The sequence below is a fragment of the Hypanus sabinus genome, chromosome 2, assembly GCF_030144855.1.
Source record: "Hypanus sabinus isolate sHypSab1 chromosome 2, sHypSab1.hap1, whole genome shotgun sequence".
Lineage (NCBI taxonomy): Eukaryota > Metazoa > Chordata > Chondrichthyes > Myliobatiformes > Dasyatidae > Hypanus > Hypanus sabinus.
The window spans coordinates 35,928,797-35,947,852 of NC_082707.1; the positions used below are offsets into that span (position 1 = coordinate 35,928,797).

The following is a 19,056-nucleotide window of genomic DNA, read 5'->3' on the forward strand; positions in this document are numbered from 1 at the left end:
TTTTGCAAGCATCAAGTTGGGTAAGTCGTTGGGACTGGATGAGATGTACCCCAGGCTACTGTGGGAGGTGAGGGAGGAGTTTGCTGAGCCTTTGGCGATGATCTTTGCATCATCAATGGGAATGGGAGAGTTTCCGGAGGACTGGAGGGTTGTGGATGTTGTTCCCTTATTCAAGAAAGGGAGTAGAGATAGCCCAGGAAGTTATAGGCCAGTGAGTCTTACTTCAGTGGCTGGTAAGTTGATGGAGAAGATCCTGAGAGGCAGGATTTATGAACATTTGCAGAAGTATAATATAATTAGGAATAGTCAACATGACTTTGTCAAGGGCAGTCGTGCCTTACGAGCCTGATTGAATTTTTTGAGGATGTGACTAAACACATTGATGAAGGAAGAGCAGTAGATGTAGTGTATATGGATTTCAGCAAGGCATTTGATAAGGTATCCCATGCAAGGCTTATTGAGAAAGTAAGGAGGCATGGGATCCAAGGGGAAATTGCTTTATGGATCCAGAACTGGCTTGCCCACAGAAGGCATAGACTGGTTGTAGATAGGTCATATTCTGCATGGAGATCAGTCACCAGTGGAGTGCCTTAGGGATCTGTTCTGGGACCCTTACTCTTCGTGATTTTTATAAATGACCTGGATGAGGAAGTTGAGGGATGGGTTAGTAAGTCTGATGATGACACAAAGGTTGGAGGTGTTTTTGATAGTGTGATGGGCTGTCAGTGATTGCAGTGGGACATTGATAGGATGCAAAACAGGGCTGAGAAGTGGCAGATGGTGTTCAACTCAGATAAGTGTGAAGTGGTTCATTTTGGTAGGTCAAATATGATGGCAGAATATAGTATTAATGGACAGACTCTTGGCAGTGTGGAGGATCAGAGGGATCTTGGGGTCTGAGTCCATAGGACGCTCAAAGCAGCTGCGCGGGTTGACTCAATGGTTAAAAAGGCGTATGGTGTATTGGCCTTCATCAATTGTGGAATTGAATTTAGGAGCCGAGAGGTACTGTTGCAGCTATATAGGGCCCTGGTTAGACCCAACTTGGAATACTGTGCTCAGTTCTGGTCACCTCACTACAGGAAGGATGTGGAAGCCATAAAAAGGGTGCAGCAGTGATTTACAAGGATGTTGCCTGGATTGGGGAGCACGCCTTATGAGATATTGATTGAGTGAACTTGGCCTTTTCTCCTTGGAGCGATGGAGGATGAGAGGTGACCTGATAAAGGTATATAAGATGATGAGAGGAATTGATTGTGTGGATAGTCAGAGGCTTTTTCCCAGGGCTGAAGTGGTTGCCACAAGAGGACATAGGTTTAGGGTGCTGGGGAGTAGGTACAGAGGAGATGTCGGGGTGCCTGCTGAACCATGTCTATGCCCACCTGGACATGCCGGCGAGCACTGTGAGGGTCATGTTTTTTGATTTCTCCAGTGGGTTCAACACCATCCGCCCTGCTCTGCTGGGTGAGAAGCTGACAGTAATGCAGGTGGATGCTTCCCTGGTGTCATGGATTATTGATTACCTGACTGGCAGACCACAGTATGTGCACTTGCAACACTGTGTGTCAGACAGAGTGGTCAGCAGCACTGGGGCTCCACAGGGGACTGTCCTGTCTCCCTTTCTCTTCACCATCTACACCTCGGACTTCAACTACAACACAGAGTCTTGCCATCTTCAGAAGTTTTCTGATGACTCTGCCATCGTTGGATGCATCAGCAAGGGAGATGAGGCTGAGTACAGGGCTACGGTGGGAAACATTGTCACATGGTGTGAGCAGAATCATCTGCAGCTTAATGTGAAAAAGACTGAGGCACTGGTGGTGGACCTGAGGAGGGCTAAGGCACCGGTGACCCCTGTTTCCATCCAAGGGGTCAGTGTGGACATGGTGGAAGATTACAATTACCTGGGGATACGAATGGACAATAAACTGGACTGGTCAAAGAACACTGAGGTTGTCTATATGAAGGGTCAGAGCCGTCTCTATTTCCTGAGGAGACTGAGGTCCTTTAACATCTGCCGGATAATGCTGAGGATGTTCTGTGAGTCTGTGGTGGCCAGTGCTATCATGTTTGCTGTTGTGTGCTGGGGCAGCAGGCTGAGGGAAGCAGACACCAACAGAATCAACAAACTCATTCGTAAGGCCAGTGATGTTGTGGGGGTGGAACTGGACTCTCTGATGGTAGTGTCTAAAAAGAGGATGCTGTCCAAGTTGCATGCCATCTTGGACAATGACTCCCATCCACTCCATAATGTACTGGTTAGGCACAGGAGTACATTCAGCCAGAGACTCACTCCATCGAGATGTAACACAGAGCATCATAGGAAGTCATTCCTGCCTGTGACCATCAAACTTTACAACTCCTCCCTCAGAGTGTCAGACACTCTGAGCCAATAGTCTGGCCCTGGACTTATTTCCACTTGGCATGATTAAGATATTATTATTTAATTATTTATGGTTTTATATTGCTATATTTCTTCACTATTCTTGGTGCAGCTGTAATGAAACCCGATGTCTGTCTGTCTGTCTGTCTGTCAGTGTTTTACTCAGAGAGTGGTGAGTGCGTGGAATGGGCTGCCAGCAACGGTGGTGGAGGTGGATACAATAGGGTCTTTTAAGAGGCTTTTGGATAGGTACATGGAGCTTAGAAAAATAGAGGGCTATATGTAAGCCTAGTGATTTCTAAGGTAGGAGCCTGTTCGGCACAACTTTGTGGGCCGGAGGGCCTGTATTGTGCTGTAGGTTTTCTATGTTTCTGTGTTTTCTATGTAAGTTGAGAGGGGGTACCTGTAAAGGAGATGTTGGAGACAGGCTTTTTACACAGAGGTGGGCGCCTGGAATACAGTGCCTGGGGAGGTGGTAGAGGGAGATTCAATATGGGGATTTAATACACGTTCAGATAGGCACATGAATGTGAGGAAAATGAAGGGACACGGACATTGTGCAGGCATAATTGATCAGTTTAGTTGACCATCTGATTACTAGTTTATTTGGCTCGGCACCACATTGTAGGCCGGAAGCTCTGTTCCCATGTTGTACTGTTTGATGTTGCTCAAAATAAAAACCATAAACAAAAAAAATGTGTTGACTTCTCAGGTGACTCACTTTTATTGCTCCATGAAAATCTAATTCCTTTTAGACCATTAAAAGGACAAATATGTGCTGAGGACAACTGCACGGCTGTAACTTTCATGCCTATCATTCTATTTATTAAAGCTAGCAACTGATATTTGCATTTGTTTACATAGAAAATGTCATTGGTGAAGCTCAATTAACAATAGCTGATTAATTAAGGATCTGTTCAGTTGCAGGCTTACTCAATTTAGTTTCCTGCACCCAGGAGGCATTGCAGATCTATAACTAATTACTCACAGAAGAAGTAAACTGCCAAATGTAGAGTATTGTTTTCCAATATTGTGCTTTAACCCGCACCTCAAGAGATCAGTTCCTATTAAACTATTGTTAACTTCCCTTGTCCTTAACCCTTTCAAAGAAATACAATGTTATGGACCAAGCAAACACATTAACATCACTCAGACAATGAACCGTGATGCTATTAACATCACAGAGTGACATTTCTTTCAAGGGTGTGATGAAGATCATTAATTTATGTCTTTAATGATGTCATTAAAATAGACACATTTCTCTCAAGTATTAGGCACAACTTTGTGGGCCAAAGGGCCTGTATTGTGCTGTAGGTTTTCAATGTTTCTATGTTTCTATGTATTATTTGCCAATATGGTTTGGATATAATACAAAGAAGAGACTTGTACATTTACAGTTAGCTTTGGCCTCAAATATCAATGGGAACAACATTAGATTTTAACCCAGTGTCTTCTCAGTGACTTTTCTTTGCATAGTTGCTTGCTCTGTTAGGATCAGAGGGCAGGGCCTCAGAATAGAAGTATATCCCTTTAAAACAGAGATGAGGAGGAATTTCTTTTGGCTGATTGGCGGTGAATCTGTGGAATTCATTTCCACAGATGGTGTTGTAGGCCAAGTCATTGGGTATCTTTAAAGTGGAAGTTGATAGATTCTTGGTTAGTAAAGATGTCAAAAGTTATGGGGAGAAGGCAGGAGAATGACGTTGAGGGGAGAAATAAATCAGTCGTGAACAGACTCGATGGGCCAAAAGGCCTAATTAGAGCACAATTAGAAAGTTTTTGACAAGGACAAGCCACTTGGCCCAACAAAGCTTGCCAAGTTCCTATTCACACAGTGTGTTGAGATTCTGCTCCTATGTGTTATGGTCTTCTGGTTACGATGTCACACCTTTGGTTCTGGCTGACTATTCATTTTGCCCATGCTTCTTGCATTTTTTTCAGAATGCCTAATCAGATTCTATCATTTTTTCCAGGTGGTTTTATATTAATGAATTTGAGTGTCAATTTTGTGATCATCGTTAATTAAATCATTAATTGAATTAGTTTAAATCTTGCTGTCAAAATCTGACAGAGTTACAAGCTCCATACCTGGGAATGACTTGCATTGTCCAAGCAGCTTCCTGGAGCAATTAATCCACGCACAAGGATAAATTCATTGTCTTTCATCTGGCAAACGTTCAACGAGTTGATGAGATGTGGGAGGTCAGGTGATACAGTATCTAATTTCTTGAAAAACAGAATTGCAAACAAAAGCCCTTGGATTATATATTAATTCAATGCCTGTCTTTCAAACAGACGTCTGGCTTCTACCCCAGCAGGGCAGGGACACTGAGCACTTTGGGAAACTTTGGTCTGGTAATAGCAATACACAATTGCAAGTGAGTGTCAAAAGCCAGAATGAGAACAGTTCATGGGAGTGGGACACTCACTCTCCTAAATAATACTGTTTTATTATAATTCAGTCCTTTTGTGGACCAAGTCAGCAATATTAGCATTTAATCTGAGAATAATCATATTTAAATTTCAGAGGTATCCCTAAGATGATTTAAGCATATATCTCTGGATTATTATTCTATACATTGTCTTATTGATTGTTTGAAAAGTAATATTAAAGGAGTGTAAGCTAGACATTTTTTCCTGACACAAAATTCTTTTGATGCTCGAGAACTAAAGTTAAAACAGAAAATGCTTAGCAAGTCAGGCAGCTCCTGTGAAGAAAGAAATGTTACAGGTCAATTACGTCAACAGAACTGGACAGATGAAAAGCCATCACTGATATCAAGTGTATCAAGTCAGAGTGCAATATCAATGTAGGAGCTTTCATTACACACACAGCTATCTCCAAATGCATCTCATGTGGCCTCAGGTGCTGAGCTCCGACTTGATCGGCATGTAATGCATCTGTGATGCTGTTTTCTACATTAAGTAATCAATAGGTTAGTGAGATAATGCACTTATGTGTAAAATGATGGATAAATGATGACACATTTTGAAGATTCCCTGTGATCTCTTCTTACATGTTATCTGAGCTGGCAGAAAAGAGACACTTTTTTTCCAGATTTATCATTCAATATTCAGAGACTTCAGATCTCTCTTCCACAGTAAAATTTAACACTGAAACACATTCACATTCTGAATGGCGTACTGCAGGCTGCAATTCTTAAAATAATTTTCAAAGTTACTTGTGAATTAAGTTTATTTGATTCATGAATAACTTTAACAGCATAATAATCTATTTACCGATAAATTGATAGGGAAAATAGATCAAATGATCATGTGTGAATTGACAAGAATATGTGAATGTGAATGAATGACAAGAATGTGTGGAAAGTATTGGCAGGACAGTGGATGCCGTTTAGGGTCAATCATGTTCTGATTAAGTGGCAGAGCTGTAAAGTCTATTTCTTATGTTGTTAGAATGATTTCTTCCTTACACAATGTAACATTCAATTAAGCCAATAGTTAAAGTGGCTATCTTTAGAATTGTTCCTTACAATTTTATCCAAAAGCCAAACTCGTTGCTTAAATAGCAGAAGGTAAATTCAGACAAAAATGCCATACAGGGAGAGTGCAGAGGAGATTTACAAGGAATGTTGTCTGGATTGGAGGATGTACCTTATGAGAATAGGTTGAGTGAACTCGGCCTTTTCTCCTTGGAGTGATGGAGGATGAAGATGGCCTGATAGAGGTGTATAAGATGCTGAGGGGCAGGCATTGATTGTGTGGATAGTCAGAGGCTTTTTCCCAGGGTTAAAATGGCTAACACAAGAGGACAAAGTTTTAAGTTGGAAGTAGGTACTGAGGGGATGTCAGGGGTAGGTTTTCCACACACAGAGTGGTGGGTGTGTGGAATGCACTGCTGGCGGTGGTCTTTTAAGAGCCTCTTAGATAGGTACATGGAGCTTAGAAAAATAGAAGGATATGTGCTAGGGAAATTTTAGGCTGTCTCTAGAGTAGGTTACATGGTCGGCACAACTTTGTGCTGTAAATTTCCATGTTCTATGTTCCATTTGATTGCCAATATCTCAGACTGTAACTCCTACGTTTTGGGTTCTGTGGTATTTATTATTTTATCCTTGTTCTCTTACCTGCTGCAGTTCTTTACTTTTGATATTTGTATCCACTCCATCAAGGTTCACAAAGCAGATCTAGAGAGATTACAAATAACATCTGACTTCTGTTCATAAACACACGTAATTGAGTCTATAAAAAGATAACAAGTCTCATTTATTTATAGTAAGGTGCTTGTAATCCAGACAGATTTTAGCAAGATGAATTTAAGTGGCAGCATGATAAATTTCAATCTCTGAGTTGTGGTGGGTTGTAACCAAAAGGAGGTCAGTGAGTCACGCAAAACACAGAAGCAAAATACTGTGTATCAACTCTCTGATAAGAATCTGCCTGAAATATGAATTCTGTTTCTCTTTTCACAGATAAAAGAAAAGAATCATTTTATGGAATGAAACTCAGAGAAAATTGTCAGACCAAGCAAAAACTCTCTGCATATTATTGGAGTGCAAAGTATGAGTAATTTCACAGAACTGGTATAGTCAGAGCCAAGTGTCTGTTCTCTGTCTGCTTTGTATCCCGTGTTGCAAGTTTATTATGTCTATTATGGTAGCTAATCACATGATTGGGGGATACATACAACATGGTTTAAAACAGGAAATCATAAAACAGTGATCAAGATTTGCCATGGGAGAGTGTTTGAGAATCAGGGAGGGGCTTTCACTTGCCTACCTTCTGTCAGGGAAATGATGGGAGCATTAGTTTGGCTGGGCAGGGGAACAATAGGATCGTCATCCCTCAGAGGGAGTGAAAAGCTGCCAGACTGCAAGCTTTGGGGGTATCAACATAAGGACCCGAGGACAGAGACAGATGCTCATCATGGAGGTCTTTCATTCCAAAGCAGCCTTCTCCTGCTGTTTTAAAGTCGGTAGCCATCTGTCTCTAGGAAGACTCTGGGATCAGCATTGGTAGCAGTGAAAACCATGAAAAGAAGATCTCCCCAGTTGGCAACTTTATGTAACGCCATTGTCAAAGAGTGGCTAACCATCTGTCCTGTGGATGGGGGAGGAAAGAAATCCATGGAGGAATTACCCGGCTGAATGGCACTGAGAGGTTCCTCCAACTGGTTTCTCTGTTTTGTTTTATATTTGCTGATTTCGGGTAGAGTAGCCAGGAAAATGATGCCTAATAATATGCACTTAAATTACTTGTCGATCAATATTGGCAAATGAAGGACATTTTACGTAATTCTTCTTAATTTTAATAAAGAAGCGTATAGGATCATGTTAAATTATGAGGAACTTAATGATAAAGTATTGATTTATAGACAAATAGGTGAAATGTGCATGTGCAAAGTCACATGATTTACTGAGATACCAGCTGGTGTAAGCGTGAAAGCCAGCAGGCCCTTTTCACATATCTGGTTATGAAATGAACAAAGAAATAACAAGAAAGTGAGGACTTTCTTGGCCTTCGTATTGAAATTTTCAGTTGGCCTCTCAGAGGGAGCAATCCATTTTTTTTTCAAATATTGTCAGGATTTCAAGCTTTAAGCTGTTCCATAATTCCAGTTAATTTGCATCCATTCTAATCTTTTTATTTTTTCTTATCTGTTCTTCAGGGTCATTCTCTCAGGTCTGTGGGCTATGAGGTGGCTGATGAGGGCAATGTGGGATCCAGAAGCTCTGCCACAGGTGGGAGGGAACTGGAGTGGGTGGTAAGTAGTCGAGAGGTGGTGCATTCCCTCCACTGCAGTTACTGGGCCTCCGTTTGCTGCTGATGGATACAGTCAGAATCAGATTCAGAAGTAGAATCTGACGTGCAGTGAAATTTGTTGTTTTGCACCAGCGGTATAGTGTAATGCATAAAAAATCACTATAAGAAGTAAGATAATAAGAAATGTAACAAAGTAAGTAAGTGCAAAAAGTGAGCAAAAACAGTGTTCATGGGATCATTGACCATTCATAAATCTGATGGTACAGGGGAAGAAGCTTTTCTTAAAACTTTGAGTGTTCATCTTCAAGCTCCTGTATCTCCTCCAGGTTGAGATATTAAATACCATTCTGAATGCTTCTTCTCAATTTTAAACAATCACAGCCCAGGAGTCAGTGGAAATGTTCCATTTTAATTGTTGATTCTTTACCTGAATCATTTACCTGCCTTCCTTGATGTGACAGAGCTCAGAATCGACTGCCTGTTTTGTGATCCTGGTGTTGAAAGTTTTCGGCCTTCCCAACACAGTTACTTCAGTGTAATTAGCCTTCATGATTCAGAATGAGAGGCACAAGAGAAACTGCAGATGCTGGAAATCTGGATCAACACACACAGAATGCTGGGGGAATGCGGTGGGTCAGGCAGAAAACAATATATAGATAGGCTCCATTGATGCTGCCTGATAGGGTGAATTCCTCCAGCATTCTGAGCACCATCTTTCTTGAAGGGTGGTCAAAGGTGTAGCTATGGGAATTTGCTTGCTTTCAAGCTGTTTGTGGGATATGTGGAATGGACCTAGTTTCTGTCCTATTCAGGTCCGCTCCCCGAACTCTTTCACCAGTCTTCAAACCTGCATTGATATTTCTTCCTCCACGGAACTTTTGTTTCTATTACACTTAATTTCCATCCTTCATGAGGCTCATCTCTGCAGAATGTATCGTGGACCAGAGTTGCAGATAACAGTACAGAAACTGCATTCTCAATCTTCTTTGTAAACCCATGTCCTTATCCACACAATTTGCTGAACTCTAAAAGTACAGACTTTTGAATAATTGGAGAAACAACCCTTTATTCCTTCTTCCCTTCCCTTTCTGGATTTGTCTGTCTCTATCTCAGGTCAGCAACTAACATCCATCACTAGCTGATAGACTCCAATAGTTAATGATACTTGCTCAAGCCCTGTTTCCTCTAAAGACCCAATTCATTCTCCTACTTCCCCCATTTCTGCTATACATGCCCAGATTTTTCACACAGGTACTGAGATATTTTCCTTTTTCTTAATCATACCTCCCCTTCTTCTGCAGTCGATGCAACCTTCAATCACGTCTCATCAATCACCCATGCCTTCCTCTCATTCCCTCCTTGCCTGGTCCATATCTCCTCCTGCTTTTGTTGGGGTGACTGTGCCATGGTGTCAGACAATGTGTGCAGCTTGAAGCATATACATGTCATCATAACAGGTTCAGTCCAGATAAAACAAATAAACTGCTGGAGGAAATTGATCCAGCAGGGTTTCAACACAAAGTCAGCAATTCTTTTCCTCCCTGCTGCTTGACCCACTGAGTTGCTCCTGCAAATTGTTCCTCCAAATTCTAGGTTCTGTAGACTCCCGTGTCTTCAGCCAAGAATTGCTAGGATATTATGAAAGGAAACTTTGAAAATTATGGCTTACTTTGCCCCAGAGATTAATCAATCAATCAATTAATGAATGAATTGAGAGACTGCACTGGATAGGCCTTCTGGCCCTTCGAGCTGCCTGCCCAGCAACCCCCCGATTTAATCCTAGCCTAATCACAAGACAATCTTCAATGCCCAACTAACCTATCAACCGGTAGGTCATTGGACCATGGGAGGAAACCACAGCACCCTGAGGTAACCCCTGTGGTCACGGAGAGAACATGCGTAATCCTTACAAGGCTGTGACGGGAATTGAATCTGGGTCGCTGGAACAGTAAAGTGTTATGCTAATCACCATGCTATTGTGCACCCCTCCCTCACCCAACCATTTAAGAAGTGAAGTGAGAAATATTTTCAAGATTGTGAAGGGTTGTGATATGTGGTGGAAAATTATGATCTCCCCGAGCAATGGAAATAAACAATCTACTTGCTGCCGCATCTTCACCTCCTGCCTTGTGGCTATGCTGCTGACGGTGATGGATTTCCTGTGGGTAGACTGATTTATGGAATGTCATGGGCCCTCCAGAGAGTCCCTGCTTCATTTGAGGAGGCTGCCTTGGGGTTAGTGGGGAATTGCTGTGCTTTTTAGGTGCTTGTTCCAGCTAAGCGTGACTTGCTGTCTGAGTCCTCAAAGGAACATGTCTGTTTAATTTTATTTTAGAAATTCTCATTGAAGGAGTGCAATCAATCACACTATAACTTCCTGAACATAGACATTTGGATGGCCACTAGAAGTGAAAGCAAGTTGCTACATTCCGATATGGTAAACTGGTAAGAAAGTTGTCCATTCATGCTACAATAGATTAAATTAGCAGAGTTAGCACCATGACCATACAGGTAAGAAATTTGTCCTGCATGCCTTTATTAAAATATTGCTAAAACATAACAACAGGAAAAAATACCATTCTCTCATTACTGAAATATGAGATTTCCCAGTCACCTGGTGAAGTGCCTTTGGCCTTAAACATTATTGCTAGTTTCTCTCTCCATAGCTATAGTCTGTTTTTCTGAGTTCTTGTACTTTCATTTTAGAATTCCAACATACATGGTATTTTCCTTTTGTATTTCCTGCTATTGACATATTCTGGAATAAATGTATCTGCACAATAGTACAGTATTAAGATGTTCACTGTCAGTAAAGTTGTTGAAGTCAATCTGGGAAACCTTCAAATGTCAGGAAATTTGTGACTGAGCTCTGTGGAGGGAGAGCTAACATTCTGGAAGGATGGATGTAGATGGTCTAAATGATGAACATTACTACAGTCTTTGCATTCCAATTTCACCATATAATGCACGGTATAACAACGCGAACTATCGCTATTGTACAAATGTATTAAACCCAATCAAAGCTCACTAAAAGAGCTGAAAATACTATGCTTAAATGAATATTCGTGCAGTTGTGTGTGATAAATTTAACTCTCCTTGATTTGGCTATTTGTAATCTAGGAGGTAATGATGCATGAAATCGTATTTGATTATTTTTAGTTCAACCATTTACTGCACTGATGGGTTCAGTGAGTTTATTCAGTACATATTCAAGATTTAATCTCTTGAACCCCTGTTGATTATTTTACATTCATCTACATTGAATTGCACTTATCATAAACCAGAAAGTGCTGAAATAATTTTGAATTAACATCTCATATTATTTGGTTTGTATTAATTATCATATTTATTATTTATTAACTACTTTTTATAAAATGAAATCCATATCTGGTAATTCAAATACAACATATGTTCCATAACTATTAAAATCTGGGTGTTAAGAAAACAGAAAACAGTGCAGCAGCAGACCCGAATGTTATACTTTGCGATGAAATTTTGGTCTGTATTTTCTGTAGGCAAGGCATGGCACATGAGAGAGTGTAATTAATCAGCTCATTTTGACATCTCTTGTGTTTTTAAATGTAGAATGGAAGCAATCAACAAAAGATCAATCTTCTGAAAAGCCTTTTCAATCTTCAGTATTGTATAAAAATACATGATTTACAGAGGAATAAGACCCATTAGAAAAAGATGTCAATAACATAAGACATCAACTTGCATGTTGAATGACATGAATAAAAGGGCTAATAAATAGATAGATACCTTATTGATCCCAAGGGAAATTAGTGTCAAAGTAGCATTACAATTGGACAGATATACAAATAGTAGAAGAGAAGTAAGAAAAAATAAGAAGTAAATTACCTCAAACAGTCTAACAGGGGGGGTAAATCACTTCCTGGGCAAAAGAGCCTAATGGCTGAGGGTAAGAATGACCTCATATAGTGCTCTTTAGAGCAGTGCAGTTGTCTTAGTCTATTACTAAAAGTGCTCCTCTGTTCAGCCAAGGTGGCATGAGAGGGTGAGAAACATTGTCCAGAAATGCCAGGATTTTCCGGAGGGTCCTTTGTTCCACCACAGCCTCCAGTGAGTCCAGTTTGATTCCTGTAACAGAGTGTCCCTCTACGTCCACAGCCTCTGTGTTGTTGCTCCACGCAAGTCTGTAACCAGGTCCACCTCCAGGTACTTATAAAGGTTCACCACATCCACATCCTGACCAATAGTAGTAAGAGGGAGCAGTGCAGGCTCGGCATTCCTAAAGTCCATCGCCAACTCATTTGTCTGACTGATGTCGAGCAGAAGATCATTCAGCTTGCACCATTTGACAAATGGATTTGTTATTCTGGATACCTCATTAGATGAAGGATGTGAGAACAATAGAGAGGGTTCAGAGGAGGTTTACCAGGATTCTGTCTGGATTGGATGACATGTTTTATGAGGAAAGGTTAAGCAAGCTGGTGCCTTTCTCTTTGGAAATGTAGAGGAAGAGGGGTGACTTCTATGAAGTGTATGGGATTATGAGGGGCATAGATAGAGTGTACAGCCAGCACCTCAGAGTGGTGCCATAACAGTAACAATGTCAGCAAGACAGAGGAGCTGATTATTGACTTCAGGAGAAGGGAAACAGAGGTCCATGAGCCAGTTCTCATTGGAGGATCAGAGGTGGAGAGGGTCAGCAACTTTAAATTCATCTGTGTTATTATTTCAGAGGACCTGTCCTGGGTTCAGCATGTACGTACAACTACTTAGGAGTTTGTGGAGATTCGGCATGACATCTTAAACTTTGACAAGCTTCTATAGATGTGCTGTCGAGAGTATATTGACTGGCTGCATCACAGCCTGGTGTGGAAACACCAATGCCCTTGAATGGAAAATTCTACCAAAAATACTGACTACAGCCCAAGCCATCACTGATAAGACCTTTACCACCACTGGGCACATCCACAGGAAAGCAGCATCCATTGTCAGGAACCCCACCACCCAGGACATGCCCTATTCTCATTGCTGTCATCAGGGAGAAGGTACAGGAGCCTCAGAGCTCACACCACCTGTTTCAGGAACAGTTATTACTTCATCAGGTTCTTGAACTATACAGGATAGCTTAATTTAACTTCACTTACCCCATCGTTGAAACGTTGCCACAAAACAATGAACTCACTTTCAAGGACTCTTCATCCAATGATATTGATATTTATTGTTTACTTATTTAATATTTTTATTTACTTCTTTTTGTGTTTGCACAGTTTGTTGTCTTCTGCACATTGGTTGAACACCCAAGTTTGAGGTCTTTCATTGATTCTGTTATGGTGATTATTCTATAGATTTATTAAGTATGTCAGCAAGAAGTGGAATCTCAGGATTGTATGTGGTGATGTATAGGTACTTCAACAAAAAAAAGATTACTTTGAACTTCAATCATTTTTCCCAGGAAAGCAATGGCTAATACCAGAGGAAATCCATTTAAGGTGAGTGGAGGAAAGTTAAGGGGAGCTAATGTTTAAAGAGTGTATAGCATATAAGGGCTGTTTCTTCACTTGTGAAGATCAGGAGGGAAGAAGAGTCCTCAGGAGTGATGCCACGACCGTTGGTGACTGTAGAGGCCAAATCTGGATCTGCAGACTTTGAAACAGTAGGGACATGGGAACAGCTGGGATGCTGGTGCTTGGATGGTAGGATCCGCCCTGTGTCTCCTCTTCTTTCAGCAGTTGCTCTTCTGAATTCCTCAAAATTCTTGGCTGCTCCAAGTATCAGTGTTCTCCAGCAGTCTCCATCACAGACCAGCTGCTGACCCTCATTAACCTCGATATTTGCCTTAGAGGGCTCCTGCTGCTTAAGTTGGTCTTTGTACCCCTTGCACGGGGCACCACAATCTCTCTTGCCCTGAGAGATTCTCTGTGGAGAACTGCTTTCAGTAACCTGGGGTTGTCCATGCAGAACACGTGGCCTAGTAGGTGGAGCTGCCTGAGCAGCAAAGTAGCTTCAGTGCTTGGAAGTTGAGCTTTCTCCAGGACCTTGTATTTGGAGACGTGATCCTGTCAACTGATACCCATGATGGAGTAGAGGCAGCACTGATGGAAACGCTCGAGCAACCAGATTTGCTTGTGGTACAAGACCCAGGCTTCAGAGCCGTAGAGCAGTGCTGTGACGGCGACAACCCTGTTCACCTGGATTTTTGTGGACGGATGCAGCTGGTGGTTCTTCTACACGTGTTTTTGGAGGTGCCTGAAGGCTCTGCAGGTGCTGGCGAGTCGATTGTCAACGTCCTCTATTACCATAGAGCTGTTGGAGGTGACGCTGACCAGGTGGGTGAACTATTCAACCGTGGTGAGAGGCTGGTTGTCAGTGGTGATCCAAGGTGGGTTGTAAACACCATGAGGGACTTCTAATGGAGAATCATTGCAGCCAAGGCTCCAAGGACTGTCCGGTTAACGGTCAGTCCAAAGAAAACAATGTATCCCATATAAAACCTTGAGATTCATCAGGGAAATGGTATAGGAGACTGAAGACACATACTCAAAATTTACTGAACATCTTCTTCTTCTCGACCATCAGGTTTCTGAATGGACCATAAACTCATAAATGCCACCTCATCTTTGTTTTTTTTAGCACTTCTTTAAAGACTTATAGAGTCATTGAGAAATATAGCTCAGAAACAGGCCTTTTGGCCCATCTAGTCCATGCTGAATCATTTAAACTGCCTACTCCCATCGACCTGCACTGCATTCATAGCCCTCCATACCCCTAATATCCATGTACCTATTCAAACTTCTCATGGACATTGAAATTGAGCTTGCATGCACCACTTGTGTTGGCAGCTTATTCCACAGTCTCACAACTCTTTGAGTGAAGAAGTTTCTTCTCATGTTCCCCCTTAAACATTTCACCTTTCATCCTTAACCCATAATCTCTGGTTGGAGTGCCACTCAATCTCAGTGGGAAAAGTCTGCTTGCATCTGCCCAATCCATACCCCTCATAATTTTGTATTTCTCTATCAAATCACTCAATGTCAGTAAGATGAAAGAGCTGGCTGTGGACCTCAGACAGGGTAAGATGAGGGAACACATACCAGTAGAGGGATCAGACGTGGAGGAACTGAGCAGTTTCAAGTTCGTGGGTGTCAAGATCTCTGAGGACCTTATCTGGTCCCAACATATCAATGCAGCTATGAAGAAAACAAGACAGCAGCTGTATTACATTAGGAGTTTGAAGAGATTTGGATTGTCAACTAAAACACTCGAAATCTTCTATAAATGTGTCATGGAGAGCATTCTGACAGGCTGTAGCACTGTCTGGTATCGGGTGTTGGAGTTGGGGGGGGGGCACTATTGCAAAAGACCAAAAGAAGGTACAGTAAGTTGTAAAATTAGTCCGCTCCATCTTGGGTACTAGCCCTTGTAGTATCCAAGACAACTTCAAGGAACAATGTCTCAGAAAGGCAACGTCTTTTATTAAGGACCCCCATCACCCAGGACATGCCCAGTTCTCATTGTTACCATCACGAAGGAGGTACAGAAGCCTGAATGCACACACTCAGCGATTCAGGAACAGTTTCTTCCTGTCTGCCATCTGATTCCTAAATGGACTTTGAACCCATGAACACTACCTCACTTATATTATTTCTAGCTTGCTCTATTTTTAATCTACTTAATATTCATATATATACAAAGTACTTACTGGAATGATTAACTTATTTATTTTATTTTTTTCTTTCTCTTGTATTGCATTGAACTACTGCTGCTAAGTTAACAAATTTCACAACACATGCCAGTGATAATAAACCTGATTCTGATTTTGATCTCCTCTCAATTTTCTACATTCCAAAGACTAAAGTCCTAACCTATTTAATCTTTTCTTATAACCCAGGTCCTCCAGACCCAGCAAGATCCTTGTAAATTTTACGAGAGGTTATTTCTTCAGCGGTTTGAACGGGGCACGACTGCGCAAGCGCTTGGCGGTCGGCGGTCGGCCAGTGAGAGCAGTGGGAAGAGTTTAAAAGCGAGCAGAGTTTAGAAGGTGATGGTTATTTCTTCAGCGGTTTGAACGGGGCACGACTGCACGAGTGTGTGGAGGTTGGCCAGTGAGAGCAGTGGGAAGAGTTTAAAAGGAAGACAGATTTACAGAGTGAGCGTCGGAGGAGCAGGCCACGGAGTAGTGGGAAACAGAGTAGGAAGGCTTTGGCTCAGTTGGGCTTTGGTGATAAAGGGTCGAGGACAAGTAGGTTATCTGTTTAAAATAAAGACAGAAAGTATGTGTGTGAGGCCTGTTTTCTGTGCTTGGTGTCAGATGTGGGAGTACCTGGAGATTCCCAGCCTCCCGGACGACCACATCTTCACCCGGTGTGTGGAGCTGCAGCTCCTTAGAGACCGTGTTAGGGAACTGGAGATGCAGCTCAATGACCTTCATCTGGTCAGGGAGAGTGAGGAGATGATAGAGAGGAGTTATAGCCAGGTAGTCACACCAGGACCACAGGAGACAGAGAAGTGGGTAACAGTCAGGAGAGGGAAGGTCAAGAAGCAGGTACTAGAGAGTACCCCTAACAATAAGTACTCCTGCTTGAGTACTGTTGGGGGGGGGGATGGTCTACCTGGCGAGCCTGATTTAATTTTGTAAGGATGTGACTAATCACATTGATGAAGGTAGAGCAGTAGATGTAGGAAGAGGATAGCAGCAGTGATTGGGGACTCTATATTAGGGGGGGGGGGTCAGACAAGCAATTCAGTAGGTGCAGGAAAGAAACACAGATGGTAGTTTGCCTCCCAGGTGCGGGTCTGGGATTTTTCTGATCGCGTCCACGATATCCTGAAGTGGGAAAGAGAACAGCCAGAAGTACCAATGACATAGGTAGGAAAAGGGAAGAGGTCCTGAAAGAAGACTACAGGGAGTTAGGAAGGAAGTTGAAAAGCAGGACCTCAAAGGTAGTCATCGTGGGATTACTGCCTGTGCCATGTGACAGTGAGTATAGGAATAGAATGAAGTGGAGGATAAATGCGTGGCTGAGGGATTGGAGCAGGGGGCAGGGATTCAGTTTTCTGGATCATTGGGAGCTCTTCAGGAGCAGGTGTGACCTGTACAGAAAGGATGGGTTGCACTTGAATCCCAGGGGGACCAATATCCTGGCAGGGAGATTTGCTAAGGCTATTGGGGAGAGTTTAAATTAGAATTGCTGTGGAGTGGGAACCGAACTGAAGTGATGGAGGGAAGAGAGGTTGGCTCACAAACAGAGAAAGCTTGGAGACAGTGCGTAAGGGAGGGCAGGCATGTGATAGAGAAGGGACATGCTTAAACCAATAGCTTGAGATGTGTCTATTTTAATTCCAGGAGTATTGTGAATAAAGCGGAGGAAGCTTAGAGCATGGATCAGCGCTTGGAGCAATGCTGTTGTGGCCATTACAGAGACTTGGATGGCTCAAGGGCAGGAATGCCTACTTCAAGTGCCAGACATTAGATGTTTCAGAACGGACAGAGAGGGAGACAAAAGAGGTGGGGACATGGCACTGAGGATCAGAGATAGTGTCACAGCTGCAGAAAAGGTGGACGTCATGGAGGGGTTGTCTACGGAGTCTCTGTGCGTGGAAGTTAGGAACAGGAAGGGGTCAATAACTCCACTGGGTGTTTTTTACAGACCACCCAATAGTAACAGGAATATCGAGGAGCAGATAGGGAGACAGATTCTCCAAAGGAGTAATAATAACAGGGCTGTTGTGGTGGGAGATTTTAATTTCCCAAATATTGATTGGCATCTCTCTAGAGCAAGGAGTTTAGATGGGGAGAGTTCGTTAGGTGTCTTCAGAAAGGTTTCTTGACACAGTATGTAGATAAGCCTACAAAAGGAGAGGCTGTACTTGATCTGGTATTGGGAAATGAACCTGGTCAGGTCTCTCAGTGGGAGAGCATTTTGGAGATAGTGATCACAATTCTATCTCCTTTAACATAGCAATGGAGAGGAATAGAACAGGCAAGTTAGGAAATGTTTAATTGGAGTAAGGATAAATATGAGGCTATCAGGCAGGAACTTGGAAGCATAAATTGGAAACAGATGTTCTCGGAAACATACAGAAGAAACGTGGCAAACGTTCAGGGGATATTTGCGTGGGGTTCTGAGTAGGTACATTCCAATGAGACATGGAAAGTATGGTAGGGTACAAAATCTGTGGTGTACAAAAGCTGTTGTAAATCTAGTCAAGAAGAAAAGAAGAGCTTATGAAAGGTTCAAAAAACTAGGCAATGATAGGCATCTAGAAGATTATAAGGCTAGCAGGAAGGAGCATAAGAATAAAATTAGGAGAGCCAGAAGGGGCCATGAGAAGGCATTGGCAGACAGGCATTCTACAAGTCTGTGAAGAGCAAGAGGATAAGATATAGGAGAATAGGACCAATCAAGTGTGACAGTGGAAAAGTGTGTATGGAACTGGAGGAAATAGTGGAATACTTAATGAATACTTTGCTTCAATAGTCACTATGGAAAAGAATCTTGGCAATTGTAGGGATGACTTACAGTGGACTGAAAAGCTTGAGAATGTAGATATTAAGGAAGAGGACGTGTTGGAGCTTTTGGAAAGCATCAAGTTGGATAAGTCACCAGGACTGGACAAGATGTACTCCAGGATGCAGTGCGAAGCGAGGGAGGAGATTGCTGAGCCTCTGGCAATGATCTTTGCATCATCAATGAGGACGGGAGAGGTTCCAGAGGATTGGAAGGTTGTGGATGTTGTTCCCTTATTCAAGAAAGGGAGTAGAGATAGCCCAGGAAATTATAGACTAGTGAGTCTTACTTCAGTGGTTTGTAAGTTGATGGAGAAGATCCTGAGAGGCAGGATTAATGAACATTTGGAGAGGCATAATATGATTAGGAATAGTCAGCATGGCTTTGCCAAAGGCAGATTGTGCCTTATGAGCCTGATTGAATTTTTTGAGGATGTGACTAAATACATTGATGAAGGTAGAGCAGTAG

The 19,056-nt window shown here is 42.2% G+C and overlaps 1 protein-coding gene across 1 annotated transcript in view; it reads right to left on the reverse strand.

Annotated features, from left to right (window-relative positions):
• The window catches only part of sphkap (SPHK1 interactor, AKAP domain containing), a 124,014-nt gene that overhangs the window by 67,405 nt on the left and 37,553 nt on the right, over positions 1–19,056 (reverse strand). Inside the window, exons 4-5 of the mRNA XM_059986809.1 lie at positions 6,472–6,531; positions 4,472–4,609 (exon numbers count right to left, since the gene is read on the reverse strand). Coding sequence (XP_059842792.1) covers positions 4,472–4,609; positions 6,472–6,531 — 198 coding nt within the window. The remainder of the gene's footprint in view (positions 1–4,471; positions 4,610–6,471; positions 6,532–19,056) is intronic.